Source organism: Vanessa cardui, chromosome 3 (assembly GCF_905220365.1).
Source record: "Vanessa cardui chromosome 3, ilVanCard2.1, whole genome shotgun sequence".
Taxonomy (NCBI): domain Eukaryota; kingdom Metazoa; phylum Arthropoda; class Insecta; order Lepidoptera; family Nymphalidae; genus Vanessa; species Vanessa cardui.
The window spans coordinates 2662853-2681851 of record NC_061125.1 but is presented as its reverse complement, the minus strand read 5'-3'; the positions used below and the strand labels follow the sequence as shown (position 1 = coordinate 2681851).

Below are 18999 nucleotides of genomic sequence, written 5' to 3'. Positions count from 1 at the left end.
ACACTAATCTGCCGGTTTGCGTGGTGGGGGTAGGCATATAAAGTAGTCAAAAATGCAAAAAAATAAAAATTTACTCGAGCGCGTCAGATTTTCGGAAGGGGTGTTAAGTAGGCCCCAAGGAAGCTCCCTTTAAAAAAACTGACGATTTCGGCGTGACGATAAGTTACGATGAATTTTTGAAAATGCAAAAAAAAAAGTTTTTATGAAATACTCGAGCGCGTCAGATTTTCATAAGGGAGGTTTATCTCGGTATCCTGAAAGCATATTATCTTAATCTGACAAAAATGTTGGTGGGTTCTCTAAATCTGACCGAAAAAGGTTTTTTGGTTTCTTTTTTTTCCTTTCTTTCTCCTCTTTTCTCTTAATTCCCTCTTTTTTGCTTCAATTCTTCACTTCGTTTTGCTTACGGTACGTCCGAAAAACAATTTAAGGATCAACAGGCTATTGAATAATATACATACATGAAAATTGACATTTTAATAATACTTTTGTACACAGATACGCGTAACTTTTTCTGAGTTCACGAAAATTGTCGAGAAGCATTAGAAAAAAAAAATTGTGATATAATAAAAGTCACATAATTTAATCATCGTTATTTCATATCGATTTTTTTAACACACTCTCAGTTTTCGAGATATACTCAAAATACCGGGAGTTTGAGTTTTTATGATGCTTCAAGTCAAAAAGTTTTAATTTTGGACAAAAATGTAAAGAGAGCTTTTTTGTGTAAAATAAAATTACCTTTTTTGTTTATTTAAACTTTTTTCTTTGCAAAATGTATCGTTCATTGCGACTTATATGCCGCAACGCGTTTTTCGGAAGACGAAATGGCTCCTCCACACTTCCGGTCATGCGGAAACCGGCAGATTTTGTATTTTTAGTAAGTTTTAGATTATATTTTCAAAATAAAAAAAATAAAAATCGCGCTCGAGAATGCCGGATTAACGTGTTTTTTTTACAAGTTCGCGACCCTATAACTCGGCGGCGTCAAGGACGTATCGTCAGATTAGTTAAATTTAGTCTTAAAACACTAAAATCAACCCCCAATATCTTAATCTGACGCGCTCGAGTATTTCAGACTATCGTTTTTTTTTTTACTAATCTGATCGTCTATCATAGGCGCGCGTCACTACATATAGAGCTAATACTTACAAGGCTATTAGGTCTAAGGTATCTCCTATATCTTAAACTGCTACGCTCGAGTATTACCGAAAATTCCCCTATTCGCCTCCCTAACTATATGTCTTTTTGATAAATTCACAGCTTGTATATACCTACTTAATGCACAAATTAACAAATAAAATATTTGTTTGATTTCTAAACCAATGATTTGTTTCATTACAATTTTTTTTATCAATGATGAAATGATTATCAAAAATATTTTTTATATAGAAAACGAAAACGTTGGTAACTAAACTAGCTAATCCGTGACTTTGAGGGTGACTAATTCCTTAGCTGACAATCTGATCTGATTTCGGGGCATTAATGTATTTAGCTTCCTTCATATATTTATATACTTATTAAATTTTATATCAGTGAGTATATGATAAGTATAAATAACATTAAAATAGTAATGCGTATTTCGATCACAGCTACTATTACAAAACCCGTTTTAAGTATGTCTGTCATCTGTCATAAAGAGCTTAAATTTTTGCTGCATATTTTTTTTACTATAATATACTTATATCAACATAAAATATCATATCAACATAAAATAAAAAGATGAATGAAATCTGTAAAGTCGTTCTCGCGGTATGGCATGACAGTATATTTCAAATTAGATCCATTCCTATAAATAACTTTATAATAAACACTTAAAAATGTAAAACTATTTTCATTAATCAGACCGTTGCCAGCGGCTTTGCTTACGTCTTAAGGGTTGATAGATTTTAGGCTTAAAAAGGTGGCCTCTAAATTTCAAAAAAATATAAATGACAGACAAATTTACTTTCACTTTATATAAGTATATACGTACAGTGTATAAATTAACAAAATACGTTTCTAATATATTTTAATGGAAATACATACTCCTGATCTTTACAGCTAATGGAAATTTGTTATGAAAGTGTAGAAAGGCTATTTGCACGTATAAATATACCTTGAAGGAAGTGTTACTTAACCTAGATAAACATTTATTATTAAATTATAATTCTGTTTTAAATAAATACTCTTTGATTATCCCACCTCGGTTGTTATTTTACCTTTTTATGTGATTTATTGCTGTTAAAAATACATTAGAGAACCGAAAAAATGGGCGCCATTTTGGCGGGACTACAAATCGCTGTCATTGTGAAGTCGTAATGATTTTTTAAGAAAGCTGAATAATAGTTTTCTTTATATTTATACAAGCGAAATAAATATAATAAATTTATTGGCAAAAAGAAAAATATTATGCTATCATTAATGGGCGTGATCACGAACGTTTTTTTTTTAATTAATTATTCTCACATAAAATATCTTTGTACAATTATTTGCTTTTATAACTTTGTATATTATATTTACTCCTACCCTTCTGTTGTGGAGATGATTTGGAGCTGATTATCAATATATACCGACCTCTAGATAATTCTATTAAAATATTTGTAGAACCTCGGATATGTTTAAATTTTGACAGAAATCTTTATTTTATTTTATTCACACGCTAATCGCTCAATGTTTAGAACGCGTCAATCTTAACCTATGAATGCATGTTCTTATTCAAACAAAACCACATAATTTTCATATTTTTAATTTTTTTACCTGCAATGGTAATTTTTTAATGCTGAAAAAGAGTAACAACTGAATTTCTTGCCGGTTCTTCTCGGTAGAATCTACTTTCGCAACCGGTGGTATTTAATTGTTAAGTGAAGATTCAAAAGTGCTTGTAAAAGCCCACTTGAATAAAGTATATTTTGATTTGATTCGACAATAAATAGTAAAATACATACTAAGATAATTAAAATAAGTGATTTAAAAAGGGCATTATTAAAAAATGTATATATATATATTTTTACATAAGTAAATTTTAGATTATTTTTTATATCAGTAAGCTGATATAGCCTTTCTTTAGTAACATTCTATAAATCTGCATAGTATTGAATGATATATACGGTCATTATTTCAGTGTCGCCGCGAAATGGACACCGACCTCGGTGACCACGACCACGATCTTTCACCGAGCTTCCATTAGCAGAACAAATTGCTCCACAAACTTATTACATTATATCTCGTGTCCTTTTATAAAGCTTATTAATTTTATTGCAACTTTCCTGTTATTTGTTCTTTTCGCCCCGTTTTCACTTACAGTAGACATATTTTTTATTTATTCACAGGATCATCAACAGAAATGACAATCACGAAATAGATGAAGTAAAAGTAGTAAAGTAACAGCCTGTACATTTCCCACTGCTGAGATAAGGCCTCCATTTCCATTAAAGAGAGTGTTTGGAACATATTCCAACATGCTGTTTCAATGCGAGTTGGTGGAATTCACATGTGCCAGAATTGCTATGAAATTAGACATGCAGGTTTCCTCACGAGGTTTTCCTTCACCGCCTTGCACGAGATGAATTGTAAGCACAAATTAAGCACATATATATAGTGGTGCTTGCCTGGGTTTGAACCCGCAATCATCGGTTAAGATGCATGCGTTCCAACCACTGGGCCATCCCAGCTCCAGCAGCAGCAGCAGACAAAATACATGATATTTATTTATGACTTTTTAACCGGCTTCAAAAAAGGAAGAGGTTCTCAATTCGTCTGTATGTATAATATATTTTTTTAAATGTATGTTCACCGATTTCTCGAAGACGCGTAATTATATAATATAATATTAATTAAAACAGGTTCTGATGATGTGATCCTGAAGAAATCGAGGGAAACCCTCATATTTTATAGGCACATGTACCGTGTTTTAGATATTTTCTGAAGTTATATTGGCAATTGCTTCTGGCAATCATAATATTACACTGCTGAGCTGATGATGGAAGGTGTAAGTCCTCAATTACTAGGAGTTAGGAAATAGTTTTTTCAAGATTAATATATGGATTTATACTCCTCTTTGTAGCTTTTATGAAGAGAAGTACAGGTTCACTAAACATTTCTTTTGTTATGTTATTGTTTGGTATATCATGCTCCAGATATAAGTTTTATTGAAATAGGTTCAGCGCTATTTGAAAAAATCAACAAATAACCATTTGTTACATAAGGACTTTTAATCTCTATTTTGAGAAAATAACACTAAAAGAGTAAAATAAAATATTTTATAAAAAAAAAATAACACCGACTTCGACATCGACCATTCGTATGTAAATATTTCTACATTTTGTTTTTCACTCAAAATCGTCCGATTTCAATGATACGTGTTTAAATCAAATTATTTTATTACTTTTTTAGTGATCACTTTGAAGTCGGTGCTATTTTTTTAAAAAAAATTTTTATAGATAATCGTAACGCATCAAATATTAATCAATTAAGGTCATATATATGTATATACGTATTGTAAAGTTTTTTTTTTTAATAATTGCCAGCAATATGAGATAGTTTTACTAATAAAATATGAGTGTATTTGAAAAGTCTGTTTAGAGTTTAAAGTTATATTCCGAAAAATATTATAGTGATTGTCAATTGAATTTAACTACAAACAACGTCAACACCTGTTGGAAAAGCGTTTTACAGTATGAAATTAAAATATTAGAATTAATATTAATAAAGTTACAAAATTAAATTTGCATTATGATGCTGTATGTCAATAAAATGAAAGTACATTAAAGTAATCTAATTAAATATATATACACAACCGCACAAACTGCACATGTGTGGAGATAACTTAAAAGGAAACCGTAAACAAAAACAAATGATATAGTTTCATTTGCATTTACAATACCTGCAAGGCCTGGATCTTAGAGCAATAGAGTAAAAACCTTCATTAAAAGCCTTGCCACCACTGGTAACAAGAGGGCTCGTTCATTTTAAGCCAAAAGAAACATTTTGTTCGCATTTCCACGCTGTACGTACTGCAACTATTCTGATTTGTTATTCATACATATTTATGACCTTAATGTAGACTACGATGATGCTAATATCATCCAGCGAATTTCGGTCCGCAGATGCACTCTGTTTCGTCACAGTCATAATCCGATAGGACGGCAAACCCGAAACGACCAGACAGATTTCTAGAGCTGGACCAAGTACTTCACGACCTTGATCTGTGGTTTGAACCTAGATCATCAAGATTTTTGGCTATATACCAATCCGCTAGAACAATGAGGTAGACAATGAGTAGACTATTTCTACATCATGGATTACTCACGGTTTCACACCTTCGTGGTTTTAACGTAAAAACTGATACAATAGTAAACGGTCCACTGTCACGGTTAAATACTTAAAACTTAACTTAAAACAAAATACTGAGAGTTGTGTTTATATCTAATGACTTAAAATAAGCTATAATAGCAGGGACTAATCAGTCTAGTAGGAATGACTTTGACATTCTATTATATTTTAGTTGCAGTATACGATAGCGGTAGTCGCTGAAATCATAAATATAGAGATGTTTCCTTATACTGCCATCCTGATACTGCCATGAGTATACCTTAGTATTACTGTCTCTAAAAGGAGAATTTTGTAAATAAAACTTATGTTGTGTTAAGTCACTAAGTCTTTTATTCGTTATATGTCTTTCAAAATTGTTACATGTTTAAAAGGAACTAAGTGTAATAAATAAACATATACATATGTATTGATTTGTTAATATCCTTATGTCATATTCGAAAATTGCCTGCTGTATTTTCGCATTTTCGCCATTTGGACTGCATTACTCTGGCGTCTACTGTGAGCTGTGTGATGCGAGTGACTGGATCTCTCAGAATGAGGTGTTTGGGCACCATGTCTATCATCGTCTCTAGTAGATTCGACATCATCTTCTTCCTTATCGTCATCGTCTTTTTTGGAGCCCTTAGATCCACTCCCTGTTGACTCTCGATGACGAACTGGCTTCACGTCTCCACTGAAGCTGAATATGAACTTCAACTCCGCAATCAATTCATCTCTGAATGAAACCTAAAAACATCGGAAAACTCATAAAAATTCTGATTTTTTTGACGATCAGTAAATAAATATATTCATCATCAGAACTACGGTGGAACTAGGCATAACTGACGTTTGAATATTTAGTTTTTTCGAAATTTTTTAAAGATTTTATTAATTTGACGAACAATTGTCGATCACAAAACGCAATCTCAGTAATTATCATCATTGTCTTGGCAATCGATTAGTTTGAACAAAAGCGAACTACGAAATCGCTTCGACAATTAATTATTATGGAATGGACTTTAAATCTAGCACCTCTAAATTATGTATAGGAATCAAGTATACTTAATAGAAGAAGGAAGTTTTCATGAAACAAATAAATAATTATTCTCCCACCTTGACTTTGTGGGAGATCATCCATACATTGATAGTCATTTCAATGAAGGCACAAACGATAGCTAAGCCAGAACCAGCTGCCAGTACAATGAACACTCCACCCACATTTGCTAATACCAGTGGCTGGGCATCGCCGCTACTTGTGTCATCATCCTGGGAAATTTAATTTAGTTTTAATTATTCGCCTTCAATCTTTAAGCAATTTTAGGTTGAGTCAAATACATTAAAAGTATAGAAAATAACATTTCAAAATGTTTTTTCCAAAAGGATTTTTGTGGCTTTTATTTGTGCCAAAAAGGCACAGAGTATTTCGCCAATGTCACGTGGGAACCAAAATAATTGATTTACACGAAAACAGTGATTGTCATAGATGTCTTTTTTTGTGCTTTAATCAAGTAAATATAAAGCTATGATTCGTCTATAGATTTTTGTTTACTTTTGTTAATCCTAGCCTCATCTTTAATGCCCAGCGAATCGAGTGATTAATTAATAGATACGATTATTTATACGACAATTATCATACAAGTTCCTCAATTTTGTCCGACAAACAGGTGTCACCTCTGAGCATTAAATAATATTTAATTAATCATAAGAAAACTCAGTGATCATTAAAAATCACAAAACCTAGAGGCCATCTTGTCCCAAATACATACATAAAGATTGAAGTATTTTTATCATATTACCGCACAAGCGCCACCCCCTCTTTTTTCCTTCCACCACTTATCCTTCATCCTCATGATCTTTCCTTGTTCCTGTAACTGCAATATTGATTCGCTCATCGGTTGCCTGTATGGAGAATCTGAAAACAAAAGTGGAGTAGTTAAAATGTACATGAGATTAATGGAATCACATCTCTAAAATAATTAGTAATTTACATACTAATTTATATAATATACATTTATACAGTTCAATGAACTCAAAAAAAAAATTGGTATTATTATACATACTTTTCTTCATTGCAATGCCATAACCCTTGCTATCTAAAAGCCCCCCCACTTGAGCAACGTCGCAGTTTCTCTCCACCATATACTCGATCGATGTGGACTCCATTAAGAATGCGTAGTTTTCATCTTCAGATTTAACTCTAAAAAATAAATTTTAACGTAAATTAAATCATATTGACAACATTTCAGTCACAGTGGCAAATATCAAAAGCTAGACATATTCGTATTAGATATTTACGTGTACGTGTGTACGTAACTAGAGGTACATTTTCTATTTCTTTACCCTCATAGTCCTATTGGACAGTAATATGGTACGACCGGAAAACTCTCTTAAGCCTAATATAATACTATAAGATGTTTTCCAAGTTACGAAAGTGTTACACATTCGACTTCCCAACTATCAGCTGTTACAGAGAATTCGTTAACCGAAAACCTGAACTTGAAGATGACTTTTTATTCGAACCTGGGTCGTCTTAATTTGCAGTTATAATGCCACTAGTTGATAGCCACTACCACGTACCAAGCGGTCGTCAAAGAATACATTTCTTCGAAAAAATATGTAAATTTATAAAGGTGACTTACCTCTCGAGTCCGATTTCATTTGTTTGTGTCATCAATTCAGGGTGGGCGTCCATATACTGGTACATTTTTTGATAAAGAATGTTATCTGACTCCTAAAATTATTCGTAAAATATCAATCAAAGATTCGGCTACACATAATATGTGTAATAAGACCCATAAGTAACCTTGAAAAAACTAAAAGTAGCGCCTCCTTTCTTTGCCCCATAGGTTATGCCATATGGATTGTTTGATAGATCGGATACACTCTTGATGGCATAGAACTTCGACTCAACGGTCAAAAATGCAGCGAGGTTAGCTGTATATGATGATACCATAATGAGAGTAAAAAACCACCACATACTGCCTGCCATCCTTGTCGACACTGCACTGAAAAGAAGTGATATATATCATATTATTAACGTATAAACTTATAAAAAAGAAATATTGTTGCCTGGTAACGTAACATATTACAACTTTCTATACTTCTTCTTTCTTTCAAAAGTATGTAAGCAAATTCGGCAAAGCTACAACGTCAGACTTGGTGTCATATACTTTTAAAAAATTTTTGATAATTGCAGTCTTTTCAATTAGGCCACCTGACGTTAAGTGGTCACAAACGCCAATAAACATGGTACTGTAAGAAACATAAACCATTAATTACGTCGTAAATGCGCCACCAAACTTGGGAACTAAGATTTTATATCCCTTGTACCTGTCGTTAAATTGACTGACAAAAGTAATTACATGGGCGCTATTTCGGATCCTTGTGTCAGCACACTTCCTAGGGTGAACCAAAATGAATTCGCTAATGTAAATTGATTATCCAAAGTTTCCGGCTCTGCTATACAAGGATATGGATTCTGCCATTCTTCCGGAGCAAATCGTCCAAGTATGAAGAGTAATACAGATACACCAACGTATGCACCAGCTAGCCAGCCCCAAACCTTAAAGATCAATTTATTTTATTAAATCATAAAAAATCAAACCTTTTTGGAATCACCTATTAACGAAAAGAGTATACATGCTAAGATCACTGCTTAGTATAAAACCAAACCGTTCGTTTACCGCTCTTTGTGATTTAAGCAATACATAGTAGTATTGCTTAAATCTTGAAAAGACATATACAACAAATTTTGATGAGTTTTTTATATACAGAGTGATTCAAGAGGTGAGTATGTAAAGAAATGCACAAAATAGCATCAAAATAATGTTGTAGTACATTATTGTGATGCTATTTTGTGCATTTGTACAATATCCCATAAAAAGTATTTAAAAAAGTCAGCGAGTTGTATATAAATACAATCTTTAGTATCAGCAATGCAGTCATACGAAGTAGGGACTGGTTGCCATTATTATAAGATAGGCTACATTTTCAACCTTAATCTCTGTCTATGTATATAACTAACCTGGTATGAAAATGGGGATATGAAAGAGAAAAGGTCAGGTGGCTGCTTCGTTGGTTTTTTATACAAGATAGTTATGCCTAAATTCATAAACGGACTGGTAAAATCTACCACTTTTTGACGCGCTGCTGTTATCGTCAAATCAGTTATTGCAAAATCTGCCCTCTGTAACAGAGAAGAAAATGAAATATATCAAAAAGGAAAGTTGAAAAATTTAATGCAATAACAATTATTTACCATATCTGACTTAAAAATATTAACATGGATAAGTTATATTTCAGATATTTAGATAAAGAATGTTATTTACACCGTCCATTATCTTTTCCATCATTCCAGTCCATTTGCGAGTTTTAGAGTCATATGACCCATAAACGCCGTCGGCTTGGATATCAAATGTGTAGTTGAATTCATTCATCTTTGCCAGTTCTTCAATGATTTCTATACCAAAACCTTCATAGCGTTCGTTGCCCTCTAGCTTTTTAGAAGACTCCCTCAGCATTCCATAGGGTGCACTCTGTAATATATACATTTTAAGGGAAATTCGTTTAGATATGAGCTTTTGTTTAAGTGTTACGTACCAACGCAGTTAGAACAATGAAGTGTTTGCCTTTCATAGATTCACTTCCTTCCTGTTCTACTCCTGGAATTATTTTTCTAGCTTCACTAAAACCGTCTTCCGTAGTCCAAGTACCGATCTGTTGTTTATATAAATATAAATTACTTGATGTTGAAATATAAAAAATATATTAAGCAATAATTATTCTTCTGTACCTTCTCATTCAACAATCTCATTTACCTTTTCAAAACCATGAGCCATGACCTCAAGCACATCAACCTCTATATCAGAACGGAAACCGTCGTCATCAAATTTAATGGTTCCTGTCAAACCATCAACTTCCATCTAAAAGTAACCAATATAAAAAAATATGTCCAAAATAATTAAATGGAGCAAGCAATATTTTCCATTAAATCGTATTTTTTATGGTACTTTATTAAATATGTGATATTACTAGCTCTAACACTTTTTTTTATTTTTGATCAAAAGTGTTTATTGTTTGTCAACAAATATTGTATGTAACAAAATTTGGCTTACAGTTCTCAGGTGATTAATAATAGTGGAACCGAATGCCCAAGTATCGCCGCTGTCGCACGTAAAATTTGCGCCTTCCTCCAGACCCATCGCCTTGATAGCCGAAGTATACAAGACAACTGAATCGTAAACTAAAGCCAATTTAAAATTAAGATCACTTGCTTGTATATCATTTTCTATTTTACCTTCTGAAAGCTCTTTTACTTTCTCATTCAAAGCAGATACGAAGTTTTCGATGTCTTTCAAATTTGGATCGAAAAATCTAATTCCTGTAAATTTTTAGTTCGATAATTAATTAATTTGTTTATGTTACAGAAATAAGTTTTAGGTAAAAATAGTAAATCCACAATTTGCTTTCTTTTTTAAATGAGATATTTTAGTTTATAAAATACCTGTAATATTAGAACCGCCATGTTTATAAGGATTGATGTCAATTGTTTGAAAATCAGGATCCATAATAATATAGCTGTGTACATCAGACATTATGCCAACTTGTTGAGCTTGTTCTAAAAACTGAGGTAATTTATCTTTTCCACAGCTGACTACATAATTAACGGAACCAGATGATTTAATTGTTTTCAATTGCGATCTAGAATATATAAATTTATTCGCTATAATTAAGTCAACAGTTTAGTTAATTTTAGTAACGTTCTCATTTACCTGTAATCATCACCATCTGGAAGTTGTACTATCGTCATTAATATGTCTTCCTCTGAATCTAAATCTTGTATAGTAACTATACCATCCAGAACTGCTAAATGTTCAGAACCTTCGTATATAATTGTGAAGTCTGTCCAACCTTTCATTCGAATTATATCAGCAAATATCTAAAATTTCATTGAAGTTATTATTTATTCTTCTTATTGAAATTAAATGTATGTTACTGCTATTTAAAACTTTACTTGGTGGTAGGGCTTTGTGCAAGCCCGTTTGGGTAGGTATCACCTACTCATCAGTTATTCTACCGTCAAATAACAGTACTCAGTATTGTTGTGTTCTGGTTTGCAGGGTGAGTGAGCCAGTGTAACTACAGGCACGAGGGACATAAAATCTTAGTTCCCAAGGTTGTTGGCACATTGACGATGTAAGGAATAGTCAATATTTCTTACAGCTTCATTGTCTATAGGTGATAGTGACCACTTACCATCAGGTGGCCCATATGCTCGTCCGCCATCATATACTAAAGAAAAAAACGAAAGGAAAAACATGGTATATTACTTGCAATTACCTTCGAATAAGAAACATAATGAGGGTATAAATTAATTGCAGACCAGTTTCGATTTTGTGTTTCAATCGGTTCGACAATAATTTGTGGAATTTCTACAAAGTCTGCAATCCCCTGAATATGTTGTACTGTTATCCTGGTCGTAGGTCCAAATATCGCAAATGTAGAACTCTACAAGAAAGAATAACATTTAAAAATTATAATTGAATTTTTAAGGTCAACAATAAACTGTAAATTACCCAACGCTGGGCTAAGGCCTCCTCTCCCTTTTGATGAGAAGGTTTGGAACATATTCCAACACGCTGTTTCAATGCGGTTGGTGGAATACACATGAGGCTGAATTTCTATGAAATTAGACATGCAGGTTTCCTCATGACGTTTTCATTCACCGCCGAGCACGAGATGAATTATAACTCATGTACTTTATTATAATTAAGTACATGAGTATTCAGTGGTGCCTGGATTTCAACCCACAATCATTGGTTAAGTTGCACGCGTTCTAACCACTGGGCCATCTAGCCTCTCTCGAGTCAAATGTAACACATATTGTTGTAACCTCCATAAGCGAGCACATGGCATTTTCAGCTTCAAGTAAATCACCAGGTGAAGTTTTTATAACATTGCCAACAAATGGATTCTCTTCATTCTCAGATACTGCATCGATGGCAACGTTAAATGCTGCTTCGAAGAAAAAACTTCCATCGTCAAATATTGCACCTAAAATTTTTATTTTTATTATTATTATTTAACTCTTTATTGCACACAAAATATATTTTTTTAAACAAAATTGGCCAAGCAAAAGGGGGTCTTATGGCTTATAAGCCATTTCTTCCAGACAATCTTTATTTTTATTATTTTTTTAATACTGTTTAAGGCACATGATTACTTTGCATATATTAAAACTTCAATTATGATGCTACCTGGTGAAAAATAACATACAGACTCACTATTATAACAATAAAAACAAAAATATAAGATACTCCAAAGTCAAGGACAAGACCTCTTTCTAGATACAAACATATCCAAGACCTCTTTCTACATATATACAAACATATCCGTCAGAAATATTATTTGTATAAAAATAATAATTTTTTAGTGTTATTGTTAATAATAAGCTAAAACTTTTTAGAAAAGATAATATCCCTATACACAAGTAAAACAATCATGCAAAACTTACCTAAACTTCTTTCTCCTTGCACATAGAACGAACAATTTACTATAATTAAGTATATGAACCATTTAAATTTCTCATACATTCTTAGTCACGTTCATTTAATCTAAAATGTAACTGAGTTTTAACTGTGTCGATTTTTCATATAGGTGATAAAAGCACGTTGGCCATCTCGAATTAATTTACCAGACCGTTATATTATATAGGCTGATTATTTTTGGACCTATTCTACAGTTTGTAACGTACACCTAATTGTGTCACATTTCTAGTTAGTTGGCGATTGCAGCGTTGGCTCGAAATAGCCAAACCACCTATTACATTTGTGCATTCGTAGTGTCATAGCACAGCACTGCAACTGCTGTTAGTTTAAATTTTACGACTAAAATATGTGTTGCTCAGTAATTACGTAACACTGATATAAACTAATAATTAAAAACAATTCATTGTAAAGGATCTCAGTTCTTTTTATTATTAATATATTCGAAATTGTACACAAATAAAAGAATGAAAGTTTTTCAGGAAAATATTGCAGAGCTTACCGTACAATACTCCGTCTAATACATACGAATTACGAAAATTCTGCATAGTTCAGCTTGAGTATCGCCAGCTGATACAGCAATAGAATTAAAATATTCTAGAACGGAAAAACTGTTACATTATTTACTGCAGTGGAGCTATTCGAACGTACGAACTCGAAACTCACCACAGAACACGATCACGACATTAAATAAAGACACGCGATATTGACTGTAATAATTATAACACAAGGAGACACGCATGTCTCCGTAAGTCTGGAATCACATTACCAGTGAGATTCGAAGTTAGCACCGCAGCATTCATATATTTATATACATATATTTACTATCAATCTTATTAAACGAATTAAATAGTAACTATTTATTAGTAGTTACTGTTATTTGAACATTGCATTGTCGTATTTTACACTAATATATAACACAAGCTATTAATATAATTCATACAATTTAGGTATTTAAAGAAATGATTATTGTATTCGTTTTACAACTTGGTTTATTAAATAAAACACACATACAAAGATCACAATCGTTAATATACATTACACACATCTATACAATATATGTACATATTATTGTCCATCTAGACCGCCTTTTTTTAATTGTTTTGAAGTTGGGGTTGCATTATTAAGATTGTCTCTCAATGTCTAATCTTCTTCCTTCTTACACAATTTATCTATTTTCTATCTCTCTTCTGCATACTTGAGTAACAGAAAAAAAATATTAAGTTGCTAACATACATTTTGTTTAATTATTTTAATGTCTATAATTAAATGTACCAATAAAAATGATTTTGAATTATCTCCTACAAAATAATATGTTAATATGTTTTCAACCGACTTCCAAAAGGAGGAGGTTATCAATTCGTCTGTATTTTTTTTTTTTTTTTTTTTTTTTTTTTTTATGTTTGTTACCTCATAACTTTTCACTGGGTGGACCGATTTTGATAATTTTTTTTTTGTTTGAAAGGTAGTGCTTCCCGTGGGGTCCCATTTTTTTTTTTTTTTTTCCGATGATGGTATCCATGTGAAAACGACATAAGTCTTAAATTTGCGTTATGTATATGCGCGACAAATAGGTGAATAACTGAAAATAACGTTAACCAATTTTGATAATTCTTTTTTTATTATAAAATATATACTTCAAGGGTAATTTGGTGAAAGTTTGGTAAGGTTCTGAGCACAGGATCCATGACAAAGTGACGGAACGGAAGGGAACGGAACAATTCTGAGGAGCACGTTAGTGATACTCGGTCGAATCTTTTAATTATAGGTTATTTGGATATTTGAGTCACCTTCCGTAATGTGGTTATGTTTATGTAATTATCATAGTCGAATATTATAATCAACTAGCTACCCACCCCGGCTTCGCACGGGTGCAATACTGATACTAAATATACTACAGAATTTGTTTATATACGACATCACATCGCAAACTTCTAAAATTATCAGTGTTTCTTTACTATATTGTTCATGTATTATATACACAAAAGTTCCCCTTGAATCACACTATCTTTTAAAAAAAAACGCATCAAAATCCGTTGCGTAGATTTAAAGATATAGGGACAGAGAAAGCGACTTTGTTTTATACTATGTAGTGTTGGAACTCCTATACGGCTCGCAGTTAGGGTGCGATATGGGGCAGAATTTCTTACTATCTTTAATCAAATTTTGTGTATGTGATGTGATGTCATATGATGTATGACATATAGTTGGTCTTTTTCAAAGTTTTTTTGCTGAGTTCGATTACAGCTCTTTCGAGGGATCCTTGTAGTTCACGCCGCGTGACGTATTAAATCCGCATTTTCGAAAGTCTATTTTTGCTTTATTCGCAAGTTTCCTTTGAAATTGTCCTCGAAGTAGTTTCTGACTCATATAAACGGAACGCTTAATCTATCCATATTAAAAAAAATTAGTTAGTCAACATCAGCTTCACTTAAAATCAAAAAATAAATAAAATTTTAACAAAAAGAAAAACCGACTTCAAACAAAACACTATTTTAAAACAAATGAATATGCACGAAAAAGTAATAAAAATAATTGCGTATTCAACATATTTTTTAGAGTCTTCCTAAGTTAAATGAAATGAAAAATATTAGACTACTTAAAAGTCGATTAACGATTATATCATGTAGTTATAATTATTGTTATATTTGGAGTCGGTGTCAGCCAATAAAACCCTACAGTATATCTATCAAAAAACAATACGAGAATACTTTAACAAATATGTTTTTTACAAATTACCTTTTACACAATAATATACTGGATCAATCAAGGGGCTCGTATCGCTTCTTTCTTTTGATTGTTGGGGCAAGGGCACCGTGGCTGACACCGGCTCCAAATATACCAATAACTATAACTACATGATATAATCGTTAATCGACTTTTAAGTAGTCTAATATTTTTCATTTCATTTAACTTAGGAAGACTCTAAAAAATATGTTGAATACGCAATTATTTTTATTACTTTTTCGTGCATATTCATTTGTTTTAAAATAGTGTTTTGTTTGAAGTCGGTTTTTCTTTTTGTTAAAATTTTATTTATTATTATGTCCTGTCTTTTCATGCACGTTCACAAATAATACACTACACAGTTTTTGTAATTATTTTTAAAATAAGGTTGAGTTAGTATTTAAATTACCTTTGTTTTTTTTTATATTACAGTATTCAATTAATCTTTTTGCCGAGACAGATGATTCTATCAATATCAAATACATGTCAAGATATAAGTATTGTGTTGTATGGTAATCATTAGGTCTATGCAAGCAGTTTCTTTTCATTTGCTCCAAAGAGGCATCTTTGTATGAAATCTATAATCTTCAAGCAATAAGGTTCTTCACGCAACTCCTGACTTATTTTGTACCGCCTTGTCTTTGTATTATTGCGTGTATACGCTAGATGGCGCTTACCAGTTTTTGGCGCTAGATTTTCAGGACATTTAAATATGATCAGATAAAAAATGAACATTAATTCTTAAATATTTTTTTTAATAAAGGCTTAGTAAAAAGTAGGAATTTTTTGTCATAGTTTAATTAATATCCATTAGTTGTGATGACCACAATCAGTTTGCCCATTTGATTGTATATATATAAGATCACCTTATGGTTAGTCCCCTAAAGAAATTAGCACTAACTAATCTATTTCTTCGTCGTCAATACAGCCTTGGAAACTAAAATGTTAAGTCCCTTGTGACTGTAGTTACGCTGGCTCAACTACTTTTCAAACCAACAATACTTAATATTGCTGTTAGGCGGTAGAATGTCTGATGAGTATGGTACCTATCCAGGCACACGAACATACAACATGTACAGCCTGTAAATTTCCCACAGCTGGGCTAAGGTCCCCTCTCCCTTTGAGGAGGTTAGGAACATATTTAACCACGCTGCTCTAATGCGGATTAATGGATTTACACGTGACACCATTTCGATGAAATTAGACACATGCAGGTTGCCTCACGATTCTCACTAGCAGCAGATCCTCGGGTTCTTCGTCCATGTAAGTAAGCTATCAGATTAACGAGGCTTTCAGTTGAAAACTAATAAGTCATAGAAATGCTTATTTGCTACGCTTGACAACCTCCCTCGACCTCTCATCGAGTAGTGTCTACACCGGTTTTCATGGGTACGCTACTCCCGGGTTCGATTACCGGCCGAGTCTATGTAGAAAAAGTTCATTAGTTTTCTATGTTGTCTTTGGTCTGGGTGTTTTAGCACAAGTGCTTTAGTTACTACTACATTGAGATTAGAGTAATATATGTGATGTTTTCTAATATCTATATTTATTTATTTGGTATTTCCTGTATTCATGAATAAAGCACTTTGTATTGAAATTAATAATCTTAATAGTACAAAGGCCAAGTTTTGAACATATATTAAAATATCTGTGAACGAAATGGGTTTTATTTTAGCAATTTGTTACGTCTGATTGCAATAATACGAAGTTCGTCCCTATTTTATAAAGCAATTTCCAATTTTTTACTTTAATAGAAAATTGTTTCTATTTAAAAATGTTTTCGATGGCATGTTTGTGAGGATATATATTGATTGATATGACAAACAAATCTTTATTATTGATGAAATAGAATTGGAAGATGTTTTTTTTTCTGTATGATATTCAAAACTACTGGCATGTTTTAATTATATTAATCTTGTAAAAAAAAGTAAAGCAACAGCCTGTAGATTTCCTACTGCTGGGATAAGGCCTCCTCTTCCATTAAGGAGAGGGTTTGGACCACGCTATTCCAAAGCGGTTTGGTGCTCATGTGGCAGAATTTAAGTGAAATTAGACACATGCAGGTTTCCTCAAGATGATTTCCTTTACCGCCGAGCACGAGATGAATTATAAACACAAATTAAGCACATATATATATGGTGGTGCTTGCCTGGGCTTGAACCCGCAATCATCGGTTAGGATGCACGCGTTCTAACCACTGGGCCATCTCGGCTCTTTTCTTGTAAAATATTATAATTGCAAAAAATATTCTTTGTTTTTCTTTATAACTAGCGGTTCTTCCGCGAAATTAAGCGTTTATTCAAAATATATTTTTATAATTTGGTTACTTAATAGCATATACTTGTGTGGGTTAGTCATCACCATTGCCATATTCAGGTACTGTAAGTAATTGTACGTGAACCATACAAAGTAACACGCTATGTTTGTTGTGCTTGCATTAACCATTCAACATACTCGGTGTAACCATTACCCACAGATTTTGTGAACCAAATAAATAACTAACATCATCACACTTTCCACAATAAATAAACCAAACAATAGTCATTGTTATTAATGTGTTTTATAAACAAATATCTTGTACAGTAGTTCAAAATGACGTCATCCAAATAAGAACAAAATCAGCAGACTGAAGATTCAATTCATGTAAAGTTGTTTTTTTAACGAGATTATTTGATAAATTATATTATCATGTGTCACTGAACTATATATCGACGGTTTTTGGGGCAGGCTTGTACTAATGTCGATACCATAGATAGACAAATTAATTCTAGGATACCAATACAAACAGCTGTATAACATGGGGGCCGAAAACCCAGACAAAATGCCAAACAGTGGCGGGTTTACAAATCTGCCGGTAGTAAGCTGTTCAATTTTTGCCGCTCCTACTTTTTTTTCTAACATTTGTGATTTGTGTTCTATCGTTCTCATTACATCGGTTTTTTCCCGTTATTAGTATGATTATAAAGTAGGTATGTGATATTTCAGTCAGTTACTAGATCAGTTTTCCAATCCGCTATGTAGTGACGAGTGTACGGATTACGGACGTAATGTGTATACATATAAATAATAAGTATTTTTTTTAAGATAACAAAAATTTTGGCGAAATTTGCCGCTCCTTTAAATCTCCCGCTCTAGGCTTCAGCCTACTTAGCCTATTGGTAAATCCGCCTCTGATGCCAAATAAGTGTATAGTCAAATATAATAAAAAAGACAAAAAAAGAAAAGATGTTAAAACTTTTAATTCGTAATATCTAGTAATATCAACACCGTAATATTTTATAAGCGAGATTTCCAACGCTTGTTATTTTGACTCGGCGCTGAAAATAGGGAATGTTGCTTCCTCGTCAGTAGTAATCTTATATTTTCTGCTCGCTATAATAATTATCTCGAGTTGGATGATCCTATAAAATCTTTCTGACGAAAACATAAAAATGCT

At 32.5% G+C, this 18999-nt stretch overlaps 1 protein-coding gene across 1 annotated transcript; it reads right to left on the bottom strand.

The window, feature by feature from the left end:
* Positions 1-5660: 5660 nt before the first annotated feature.
* LOC124543936 (glutamate receptor ionotropic, kainate 2-like) lies at positions 5661-13077 on the bottom strand. Its single transcript, XM_047122266.1, has 17 exons — positions 12806-13077; positions 12185-12345; positions 11632-11799; positions 11064-11230; positions 10796-10992; positions 10407-10672; positions 10110-10214; positions 9892-10008; positions 9621-9827; positions 9317-9478; positions 8655-8854; positions 8096-8297; positions 7932-8023; positions 7353-7489; positions 7089-7204; positions 6406-6558; positions 5661-6039 (listed from the first exon to the last, which is right to left on the bottom strand). Exons 1-17 carry the CDS (start codon positions 12882-12884, stop codon positions 5737-5739), a joined length of 2832 nt encoding a protein of 943 aa, XP_046978222.1. The 5' UTR covers positions 12885-13077; the 3' UTR covers positions 5661-5736.
* Between the last annotated feature and the right edge of the window lie 5922 nt (positions 13078-18999).

Coding starts and splice junctions, on each gene's coding strand:
- LOC124543936 (XM_047122266.1), bottom strand. CDS start 12,884: ATGTATGAGAAATTTAAATGGTTCATATACTTAATTATAGTAAATTGT. Junction 8,024..8,095: donor CTACTTTTAGTTTTTTCAAG/GTTACTTATGGG, acceptor GAATAATTTTAG/GAGTCAGATAACATTCTTTA. Junction 7,205..7,352: donor TGGCATTGCAATGAAGAAAA/GTATGTATAATA, acceptor TTTTGTTTTCAG/ATTCTCCATACAGGCAACCG.